We start from the raw sequence: 12,344 nt of genomic DNA, 5'->3' as shown, positions 1-12,344 counted from the left end.
CATTCTTTTCTGGTGTGTAGGGTTTCTACTGAGAAATCCACTGAGAGATGTATTGGGGCTCAGCTGAATGTTATATGCTTATTTCTTTTGCTGCTTTCAGTATTCTTTCTTTGTCTTTGGTTTTTGATAGTTTGATTACAATATCCCTTGGGGTGTTCCTCCTTAGACTGAATTTAACTGGGGCCTGAGCTTCCTGTACCTAGATGCTGTCATCTTCCTCCATACTTGGGAAATTTTCACCATTATTTCCTTGAATATGATTTCTACATCTCTTCCTTTTTCTCCTCTGTTGGGTATGCCAATTTCGTGGAGGTTATTTAGTGTGAAGGAGTTCCATATTTGTTGTATTTCTGTTTCGTTTTTTCTTATTCTTTTTTCTTTTTGCTCCTCTGATTTGATAATTTCATATATTTTATCTTTGAGCTTACTGATTCTCTCCTCAGTTTGATTAAACCTGCTGTCAGAGCTTTCTGTTAATTTTTTCAATTCAGATAATGTATTCTTTATTTTTAGAATTCCTGTTTTTTGCTGTTGTTGTTTTTTAATTGATTCAATTCCTTCGTCATTTCTCATTCTGCTCCTGGATTGTTTTCCAGATATCAGTTAATGTTCTATCTGTGTTTTCTTCTGACTCCCTGAACAGAGTCAGACAATTCTCTGTCAGACAATTCATAGATCTGCTGTTCCTCTGCATCCGTTGCTTGTGCTTGGTTTGTTTCCTTTGATGGTGTCATATTTCTCTGTTCTTTCTCAATCTTTGTGTCTTTTCAGTGATGCATGGGCATTTAAGGAGACTGCTACCTCTTCTAGGTTGTACAGGTGTTATTTGGTGATGTTAGACCTTTATTGGTTAATATCAGAGCTTTGTCTCTGATCTGTAGGGTTTTTTTTCTTTCTTTCAGTTCTATGTTGAATTATTATCTACCACCACCCCTTAAACTCTGCAATGGAACTAATTTGTTGTCCTTTGTTTAATTCTAAAGTAGGGGAACTTCCTGTGGAGACCAACACGTGAGCCCTGTGGTTGAGCTAAATTGCTGCTTTGCCACCAGTTCTCCGGGGAAGGCTTTTTCTGCCACTGAGGTTTTAATAGTTGACCTTTTAATCACTCCTGGGGCTTATGAGATCAGATACACCCGGGATTGTGGGACTTCTGGTCCAGGGACTGAGTCTTTCTAGGAAAATTCACCTGCTGCAGTTCTACCTCCATGACCAGTCTCCACTGAGCGGGCTGGCCTCTGGTGGGCTCCTATTTTAGGTCAGTGTAGCCCCTTACCTCTACGTGGGTCCACAGGAACAGTGTCAGTGGTCTTGCTGGCCTGGGGGCTGGTATGGTATATTCTGAGGCCCTCTTCCCCCCTGCAGACTCCAAATTGCTTCAAAAGACACAGCTGCAGCTTTTGCCAGCTCTTGCTGTGTGCTCACCATGGCCAGCCCTGAAGCAGCAGACCTCTAAATGGTTGGAGTGATCCCTTCTTTCTCTCACAACTGCTTCTCCCACCTTTGCTAACTCTGATGGTCTCTCCTCATCTTCCCCTGAGCTACAGTAGTCCCAGGTTGGCTGTCTTAGCTTTTCAATAGTTGTAAATCGATTAGTTGTGGGAGAGAGTGACACTGGGGACTATTCTGCCATCTTGATGATGTCTCCTTGTATTGTTTTTTAATTCTATTTTTTCCATGAGCTCTTTGAAGTACCCTTACACACACACACACACACACACACACACATACACACACACACGTTAACTCCTTAGGCAGCCGAAAAGCATTTTGTGCTTGGTACTTTGATAATAAAACCATGAGGGTTATGATTTTTGCTCAGCTCAGGAGTTGAAGTAATAGGATAGTCTGAAAACCTTGATTTCTGAACAGATTTCTAATATTCCTTCCGATTTCATGATATACTTTTTCATAACACATATCTGCAAATTTTCAGGACACAACCTCTAAAACTAGGCCTTAGTCCTTACCTGTTTGCAGTGAAGAATGCCAAATCAAGTATGGTGGAGCTTTTTAAAACAGCCTTATTGTAGAAAGGAAGTTTATATTTGTTCTCCAGCTGTAAACTTAGGTTTTATTAATCATAAAAATTATGATTTAGTCATGCATGTAACAAATCATCCAATGATTCAATAAGGGCATCTTGCATTTCTCAGAATACTGTAATTAGATAACCAATTTGTAATTAAGTAAAAATGAAAGCTGACCTTTCTCCTTGAGAAGAAATAACACTAACCATATGAAAAACAGAAGATTTATGATTCAAATGAGCCTAAATAGAATTCAAGGGAATAGAACTCTGCTTCCTCTTGGGAACTATCATCTTTTCTCCTTGTCAGTAGCATAGATTTAACAAAATATTCACTGTATCAGAACATGGGAATTTCAATTGTGCATTCATATGACATCCCAATGTGACATGTTGCTCTGTAGAGTAGATATTTGGTGCAATCCATCAACTATTAAAATTCTGTTCATGTAAGATTAAGATTTCAGAGTATAATACAACACTGTGCTGAGAAGCAGAAGGAAATAACCAATTGAATTGACAAAGTCAGCACTTTTACTTCCAATAAAAGCGAATCCCTAATTTAGTCTAACAGGGCTCTCTCCTCAGAGTCTATTCAAGTAAACAATAACAAAGTGTACACAGAAACACTCTTGCTTCGCTAAGCAGAATTTGATAACTTTCCAGGAGATCCAATAAGGTCCTAGGGTCCAGTAACAGAGATCCATTTTCCTGAACAGACATAAGAATGACAGTTATAACCTATGCAAGGAGACTTTTCTCCTCTCTCCCCAAACTTAAATGGCAAACTTTTTTCCTCTCTTCTTTCAAAGAAGCAAACTTAAATGGCAGACTTCAGCAAACTATATGCTTATGTTTTCTATTCTTCCTTCATCCCTTCACTGTTCTCTTCTCTTATCTCCATTATTTCATATTTCTCTTACCAATTGTTACCCTTCCCATTTAATCATTTCTCCACCCTGGCACAGAGACAAAGGCACTGTGCTCTATGTTAAAATTTTGCTGAAGCACTGTTTTCTCTTCAGATACAAACTTGATTGAGACTGCAGAGCCTTGCAAGTCAAGTCTGAAAGAGAACCTGAAGACCTTCTGGCTGAGGCAGTGCATCTGGCTCCAGTACAGGATTTAGTAAGCATGCGTGTTGACTGGGGGAGTAGCATGCCTCCACCATGAGAGCTCATGTGTGAGATTTTCTTAAAATGCAAGAAGAGAGGAAAAAAGTTGCAAGCAAATTGGAATTATGGGCAACCTATTTGAGACACGGATATTGACACCTTGAATTTATTTGTAAAGTAGGCTCCAGTTACTGATAAAGTACCCAATGAGCATTTTTTTAAGTATTAGGTGTTGAATGATTTAGTAAGTAAATGAAGTAAGTGCTAATCTAAATAATTTGTCTTATTTATAGCCACAGAGTCTATCCCCGCAAAATTCGTTAGGACAGTAAGTTAAATAAGTGCTGTAAATGTGGTAGAAATAGGTGATTCTTGCTTAGTCTCAACTTTTGTCCTGTGTCAACACTCGCTTTATACAATTGGGCTAATCTAAAGCATAATATAAAGTCTACTCATATAACTATGTAATAATAATTTATTGAGTATTTGCTATTTTCCAGTAACTATTTTAAGAGTCTTAAAGCTTTATTTCATTTAAGGAACAAAAAGTAATTATTTAGGTATTAGTATGTCTGTGTTACAGATGAGAAAACTGCAGCTCAGAAAGTTTAAGTTGCCCAACACCCCATAGTTAGGAAAGATTCCTATCCCAACAAGCCTAACCAATAATCCATGCTATTAATCATCAAGTCATTCATTCCTTCTTTTCAGATCCAAGTTTGTTTTTTTTTTTTTTTTTTTTTTTTGGCCTTAGCTGGCTTATGTATTTTGTTTGTTTGTTTGTTTTTGTTTTGGTGGCTAGCCAGTATAGGATCTGAATCCTTAACTTTGGTGTTATCAGCACCACACTCTAACCAAGAAAGCTAATGGTCCAACCCTTGGCTTAAGTACTTTTATATTTTAGTATCATGGAGTGATTAATTTAACCCCTACTTTGATGATGAAGCAAAGGTCAGTTGGGTCAAGTTATTTATGTAATATAGACAACCAGTAAAACTGTTACAGGGTAAAGATTGATGGTACAAACTCCGCATTTCCATGACACCATTCAGTTAACAACAACAAGGTTGTGGGTGGCCCACCTACTCCTTTTTTCCAGAAAACTGCCTCAGCCACAATCATTACGTTTTAAACCTAGTGGCCTAAGCTTAAACATGACGCACAGTCTAGTCACTGGAAGTGATATGATATCAGTGAGCAGTAGCCACAGCAAGAAAAATCCATGGGGACAAATTAACTCTCTCTCTCTCTCTCTCTCTCTCTCTCTCTCTCTCTCTCACACACACACACACACACACACACACACACACACACACACACCCCTATTGCTAGAGGAAGATGTGTGAGAAATAATTCACGCAAACGTGGGGATGAAGCTGTGAAGGGGTGGAGGAGGACTCATAATAAAAACTTCGCTAAGGTCCTAAGCGATAGCTGAAATAAAGACCCATACAACCATATTTCCTTCTCCTAACAGCCCTAGAAGTACTGAAGAATCTAACATACTTTGACATCTGGCAAAATACTCAGATTTTGCCAGATGTGCATTTCTTTTGTCCACAAAGAGATGATGTTGAATCTCAGTGTGAGGACTAAGCTAACATTAAGTGCTCTATAGATGAACATATTATTTTTTCAGAAGGTGGTTGTTTCCTTCCAGAAAGTCTTCTCTGTAGAATTTGGCAGGACTTCTTCCCTTTTCCGGTGTTGGCTGAGTCTGTGCTATGCTATATATTGGCTTAGCAGCACATATTGAATTTTACCTCATGACTTGGACAGAAAAGTATAGCCTGGATTTGTTGCATATTGATATGATTTATAGAACATAGAACAGATGAACTCAGGAAACCCCCAATGTGTGTAAATGATAGTAAATAGAGGGATTTGCAAAATATTGTCCAAAGTTTTGCTGTGGTAAGCTACATACATTTTATTCTTTAAATGAAAAACAATCAAAATGTTAGGAGCAACATGGAAATTTCCTTATTAAAAAAATGGAAAAAAGTAAATTTTGAGCAAAGCTCAAATATGAAAACCAGACTCTGATCTTTTGAGTCCAGGAAGTGGATGTCTCTGTATTTAGCTCCCTGGTTTTTAAGATGTGCTACCTTATTTAAATTTAGCTTCTAAAGGGTTAAATGTAGCATTGCTTCTTTATACAACTAACATATTCAATGATAATAAAGATAAGGGTAATAATGTATAGCATATCATACTTTTTACATTGTTTTCAATATTCTCTCTCATGTGATCCCTCTAAAAGCACTGTTAAGAATAGTGACGGAAAAGGAAACAAAGGCACAGATGTGCGCATACCCAGGAGAGTACACCAGGGACCTCGTTCAACAGCTTCCAGTCTAGGGCTCTTTCCCTGCCTCACACTGTCACGAATATGTTGCTATTGAAATCTCTCTATCTTGCTCTTCTACAGAGCTAGAAAACCTGGAAGACCCCGACAAAGATAAATGAAATCATTAGCTTTCAGTGTAGTTTCTAATATAATATGCCATACTTTTTTCTTGGGACTGATGTAATATTGCACCACAAAATGGGAGATCTAGCAAGTAGAAAATAGAGTTTGAATATTTTGGGAAGAAATTTTCCACTAATGAAGAAGACAATGGCTGTAGTTAGTCAACATTAAAAACCTATCCACCTTGTCCTCTCCATATATATGTCCCCATTTATTAGTAGAAAACTACCTATACATTTCAAATATATCACTTCAAGTTAACACTTGGCCACAATACTCAAAATTGTCCCCAAAGCACATCAGACTGTGTCAGTAGAAAGCAAAGCATAACAGAAAGGAGAAGAAAAACAAAGACTTTCCTTTTACGATGGATATAATTGTCCAGAGTTCTGAGTTCCTGCATAAAGCAGAAATTCCTCATTTATAATAAATGATAGATATCAGCTCGGGAGGTTGACTGCTATTCCCTCCAATAAAGTTTTCTCTTTCTCTCTCTCTCTCTCATCCCTTTCTCATTTTTCTTCTGTCTCTCTGTCTACCTCTAGCTTTATCTCTAGCTATCTATTTTACATGCTTTTGTAGAATTTCAGGAACAGCTTTTTATCTGAAGAATATGGCTGCCTGAAAGAGTTACAGAATATAACAAAAGCTTTACCCCAAAGCTTCTATGCATTACAAAAGCTTGCACTTGGATAATAGAAATATGTAGCCTCAGGTGACTGAGAACACTTACTGTTGGTTGCATAACGTATGGCGGATGAGGCATCCATGAAGTACTCTGGACCTATGCATCAAACAGCATTTATTAGCACAAAGCAATCACAGAGAGAACTTGGTTCTTGCGTTCAGTGGAGTCACACTAGGTCATAAGAAAGTGGAGTCCATCTGACTTTACAGCTAATTAATGCTCAAAACCAAGGATAAAAAGGGAATTCTTGGACCTGATTAATTTGGTCCCTGAAATGTAGTAAAATGTAAAACAACTTCCCATTTCACTGGCCATAGCTTCAGTGCCCTCATGGACCAGTCTGAGTCTTAAAGCATATTTTGACGTTGATGTTGAAGACTAAAATCTTAGTAGGCCTCAGAGACTATTTGGAGGTCAACTCCCAGGGATGCTCTAACAAGTAATGAAGGAAGTAAACGTTGACTTTTTAGACTTCCTCTTTTTTCATCATCAGTTATAACTTTAAATGCTTAGGTGATTCCATCTTAGAAATATGTTCAAGTGGTAAAAGATGTAAGAACTTAAAGAGATAAACCAGAAATTTTGGGAAATGCTTTGGGTTAAACCCATGTTAGGCAAGTTTGTAAGTGTTTTTCTCTCATGGTAATTGGTATGGCAAATAAAAATGAGTATTGAAGCCACCCATCTCTTCTTAAAAGCATTATGTGTCAGCCAAATGAGAAAGTCAGCACATACAGAGTGATTGTCACATAGAGAACCCTGAAGATTTTGTTTCTCAACATACTCACACTGACAAAATTGCCAATGCACTTTGGATTTTTTAAAAAAAAGTGTTGAAAGGCAAGAATCAACAACATAGGAAATTGCTCTAATTCCTTTTCTGAGAAAAGGGAGCTCGAGTTAAATTCCACTTATGAGCCCTCCCAAGTAAAATCACTTTTCTGTGGATATTTTATGCATGTCACCAAAGTGCTCTACAGTGTGTCTCAATGGGTGGTCTTGGCTGAAACAGAGGCCAAGATTTGAAAAGGGGGGGGGGGTGAAGCAAACACACACACATTACAACCAGGCAGGCCTTCAGGAAGGACAAAAACTGAACAGCACCTGCACGTAGCCTCATGGGTCCCAAGGAAAGGCAATTAAGGAAATCAGCCGTTCTGAGACCCTCTAATGCAATTCAAATGAAAGTCTACTCTATTCGCTCATGGACATGTTTCGAGAGTCTGAGTACAGAAAAAGAATGAAAATGATCTGCTTCAGGGGGAATCAGTTAAGGAAAACTGCACATAGTCTCAAGTTTGATGCTCTGACAGCTGGGACATCCTGCAATAAAGTATGTAGTGGCTGAATAAAAGTGAAACTTCACTGAATTAGTACCAATCAGCAAAATGCAGTTTTACCTATTGTAATACATCCACCCCCACGATCTGCAAAGTATAGAGAAGCACATGCATGCACACGTTGGCACTCTCTCTTTCTCTCTCTCTCCAAACTTCAGAAATGACACACCTTCTTTCTACATGTAGCAGTTATAGGCATTTTCTAATTAGAATTAGAAAATTTGTTTGAGGAATACAATTAGGTCAGGAGGAGCAGGGAGTGATATCACGTATTTGATAACTCAAAGAAATATGAAAAGGAGTATTTTTTGAGGGAGAAGTGGAGTATTTCAATCCACCTGTGTATTTGGAATTAACTGGTTGCAACAGCTGGTTGAGGACACACACTGAGTCTCAGATTTTTCTGCATTTCAACATATGGAATCCCTGAGGTCTCCTTTGGTGTCTCTGGACCTGAGTATGAAGTAAAAGCAGGGAGCAGGAATCATTTTTTACCACTTTTTAATCTTCTCTGTTTGTTGGGAAGTATGACTTAACATCTATCCATTTAGCTTTACCAGGACAACCATAATAAACACGAGATGACAATGACAAAATATCCTGGAGTAGTGAAGCAACTGCTAGAAATGTGCATTTAGAAAAGACACGATAGGGAACGTGAACAACCAAAATAACAGACAACAAACAAAATAATTTCCCAGTGGTAAGAGAGCTGCACTAATGTTGGCTGGAAAACAGCATAATCATGAAAACTCAGCAGGCAGAATGAAAAGCAGGGTGGATTTTATTATTAAGTGAATTGATGCAAATAGGCCCTTCAAAGCATAGGCTAATTCATAACTTGAGCATTATTACGTTAAGTTGTGATTAGAGTGTATGAGGACAATTTTTCTTTTATGTCTACTGTGTCCTTTTTGCCTCTAAGTAGTGCATTGTTGGCAAGGCAGATCTCTCCTGAGGTGCAGGTAAATCGGACATACCTGGTATGTGGAGACAGGGGAGGCAGCAATGAATGGCGTGATGGATGTCTGTGGAATCATGCGGTTGGTTGCAAGACTGTACGGTGAAGAATAAAATCTGCAAACAGAAAACAAAAAAAAGAAGATTCATGAAGCTGCTGTATGCCTAGCTGCTACTCAGTGCTACCAAGCACCTCTGGGAAAGACGTATTTCCATCCTCGTGTTTTTCTACTGACTGTTAACAGGAGCATCCAGGAGATTTACAGTATATGATCCCACTATGAGAAATAAATCGTTCTGGACAAAATGACAACTTTGAGTCACCTTATAAAATTTAGCCGCACAAAATCTTTCTTGTGCCAGGTGAATATAACAGTGTCTTTGGCCAACAGGAGGAGAAAAACCATGGATATCATTTTTTAAAAAAAGGCAATGCCATTTAAAAGTTCTTTGAAAGATAGGCAAAATGAAAGCACCAAGCTTTATAAATACGGCTGATGTTACACACATACAGGAATTGCATCTATTTCTTCATTCAGGAAATAAGGATCAGTTCTTAGAAAGTTCTGGATATTTTCTGTTAGGCATGGGTCCATGCCCTCATGCAGAAAATACTTTCTCCATGAAAAGAGAAGAAGACAATTTGTGTCTAGATTGGAATGAGAATGTTTTCTGAATTTGATGAAAACACTGGTAGACTTACTGAACCTATGTGATATATTCCTATAGACTCTGTAATAAGCACTGAATTTTCTAGTCCTCCAGGGAACAATTATAGATGATGGACATTATAGAATGATACTAGACAAGATCAGGAATTCACAAATCAGAGGAGGGATGATCCTTCTGGAGATCTATTAAGGGGTGGCTCGTATGCATGAAAATCAGCGACATGCCCTTCTCTGCTCCAGTGATACAAACATTTCCTCCTTCATGGCTCACTGGTAAGTGAAAGAATAGAGGAGCCAGCCACAGAGTGGGCAAAACCAGGTTGCCTGAGAGGGATTATTTCACATTTGTGAGGATAGATCAGAAAAATGCATGACAGGGATAACGAAATCATTATTTCATTTTGCCATACTCTTACCCCAAGTCAATTACTATGTTCATTTTATAAAAAATGATAATGACTGAGGTTCAGATTTTGGAGAGAAAGTCTTCATCAAGTCGCAGGGGTCACTGACATTTTGAATAGAGAATTTTATGGGCTACCTTGCTAAGGAAGCATTTCACGAGACTCTTATTGGATATAGGAGAGCTGGAATTCATGGTTGGCAGGATTCAAGGAGTAAATTCTTCAAGCTTCGATTACTACAAGTCTTCAAGCAAGGATTAGAGAATTATAGTCTTAAAATTACTTTATCTAGCTCTTAACAAGGATTTTATAAGTCATACTCTTTTGGTTAAAAAAAGTGAAATAATTACTCCATTGCACATTATATCTTTGCTATCTCTACCCACCAGACACCTAAGTTTATTTTTGTGAAGTTTTTAAAAAAAGATATTGATTACCTACCTAACAGAATGGTCAAGAAAAAGACAATAATAAATGCTGACAAGGATGCAAAGAAAATGGAACTCTCTTCTGGTGGGAATGTAAAGTGGTACAGCCATTTTGGAAAACAACTAGGCAGTTTCTTACACAGTTAAACATACACATACCATATAAACCAGCAATCCTACTCCTCCGTATTAACCAAAGATAAGTAAAAACTTTTGTTTATGCAAAAACCTTAATGCAAATGTTTATAGCTGCTTTATTCACACTTGCTCAACACTGGAAAACAACCCAATGTCCTTCAACTGAATGCATAAATGAACCTTGGCACATGTATGCAATGGAACTCTATTTAGCAATAAAAAGAAAATAACTACTGATACATTCAACATGGTGAATCTCAAGTGAGTTATGCTAATTGAAAGCAGTCAGAATCAAAAATCTATATAATTCCATTTATGTCAGAAAACAGATCAGTGGATACCAAAGGCTGGGGGTGGGGGAAGGGGTTGATTACAAAGGAGCATGAGAGAATTTCGAAAGGGGATGTAATTGTTTTATATCTTGATTATTGCGGTGGTTACATGGTTTTCTGTGTTAGAATCATAGAATTGCATGCCAAAAAGTGTAAATATACCTAATAAATTATATCTAATAAACCTGACTTTTCTAAAAAGGCAATTACTATGTAAAAAAGCATCCATCCTTCCACTTAAAAAAATTTATTGAGCATTTACTATGTGTATTAAACATGGGCGAGACTCTAAAACACCCCTTAGAGTTTCTCTGTTTAGTCACTTCAATTATACCTTATCCGTACATTAATCAGCTTAAAACTTTCCAATGGCTGATAAGAACAAAATTTGAACTCCTTGTATTGTCCTGCACAGGCATGCTACCAAGCACCTTTCTTATATTTTTTCTCCCATCTCCCACTAGCCAACTAGAATCCAATTACACTGACTTTGTTCTCTCCCGTGATCTTGTCATTCTCACCTCCAGCTGGCCACAACCTTGCAATTCTCTCTACCTCCCTTCCCCAGTCTCCACAAGTCTGCCTCTTTTTCATTTTTGGTCTCATTCAACTGCACCTTCTTCAGAGGGGCCTATAGCCAAAGAAGCAACTGCCATCTCTGCCCCAATTGTTCTCTATCTCTTTCACCTAATTTTCACTTAGATGAAAATTTTCTTATCACCATCTAAAGTAGTAATTTTTAAAAATTTCTTCATGTGTGTAATACTCTGAATGTTTTTGTCTACCCAAAATTCGTATGCCGAATGTCTAACCCCTAGCGTGGCTGTATTTGGAGAGGGGACCTCTAAGGAAGTAATTAAGGTTAAATGAGGTCATAAGGGTGGGATCTTGACCGGATAGGATTAGTGTTCTTATAATAAGAGACACCAGAGAGCTAAATCTCATTCTCTCTCCCTACAAGTACACATCGAGGAAAGGCCATGTGAGGATACAGCAAGATGGCAGCCATCTACAAGTCAGGAGGAGAGCCCTCCCCAGAAACCAAATCAGCTGGAACCTGATCTTGAATTCTAGCCTTCAGAACTGTGAGAAGATAAAATTTCTGTTGTTTAAGCCACCCAGTCAATGATATTTTGTTATGGTAGTTCAAGCTGACAAATTAATAATGTACTTATTGACTATTTCTCCCTCTAGAATGTTAGCTCCAAGAAGGTCCAGGACATAGTGGCCTTGTTGCCTAGAACAGAGCCTGGCACATAGTAGATACACAAAAAACTATATGCTGAATGAATGAATGTATGCAGAGCAGCCTAGGGAATTAAGTGGTGATTACAGTAAAGAATGGCCAATGCATGGGTGCAAAAAAATATGAGTGCCTGAAACAGGTGGAAAGCTGAGGGATGAGAACCCAGAGAAGATGGTTCAATTTCACATATTCGTAAGTGCTCAGTGGAAGCTCAACTCATACCTATTTTCTAAGCAATCAAGGGCATTAGTAACTAGGGAAAACAGTCCTTTTCTATAAAAATCATGGTTTGCATTTAAAAATCTCCTTTAGGTCTCATCTTTGGCAGATCTTATTTATGAGGCAGGGGACAAAAAGGCTTATTTGGTGCTTATAATGGCATGACAGACACCCATGAACACTCAACAAACAGTCCTCATACAACATGCAATGGTTTAAGCTCTGCTAGAAACCCAGGTTCAGCCCTTTATACTCACGGAGCAAATCACGCATCACATTTTAGCATGGCTGGTCTATTTTG

General features: G+C 38.1%; 1 protein-coding gene across 5 annotated transcripts in view; it reads right to left on the bottom strand.

Annotated features, from left to right (window-relative positions):
* Positions 1-12,344, bottom strand: part of RBMS3 (RNA binding motif single stranded interacting protein 3) — a 672,503-nt gene that overhangs the window by 90,800 nt on the left and 569,359 nt on the right. For 4 of the 5 annotated variants that reach the window (XM_063114184.1, XM_063114181.1, XM_063114183.1 and 1 more), the window contains 2 exons: positions 8,626-8,722; positions 6,351-6,401 (listed from right to left, as the gene is read on the bottom strand). In XM_063114184.1, the coding sequence (XP_062970254.1) occupies positions 6,351-6,401; positions 8,626-8,722 (148 nt within the window). The remainder of the gene's footprint in view (positions 1-6,350; positions 6,402-8,625; positions 8,723-12,344) is intronic. The other variant, XM_063114185.1, reaches the window with a different exon arrangement.

Source organism: Cynocephalus volans, chromosome 11, assembly GCF_027409185.1.
Source record: "Cynocephalus volans isolate mCynVol1 chromosome 11, mCynVol1.pri, whole genome shotgun sequence".
NCBI lineage: Eukaryota > Metazoa > Chordata > Mammalia > Dermoptera > Cynocephalidae > Cynocephalus > Cynocephalus volans.
The sequence above is the reverse complement of the archived record's forward strand: the minus strand, read 5'-3'. Positions and strand labels throughout refer to the sequence as shown.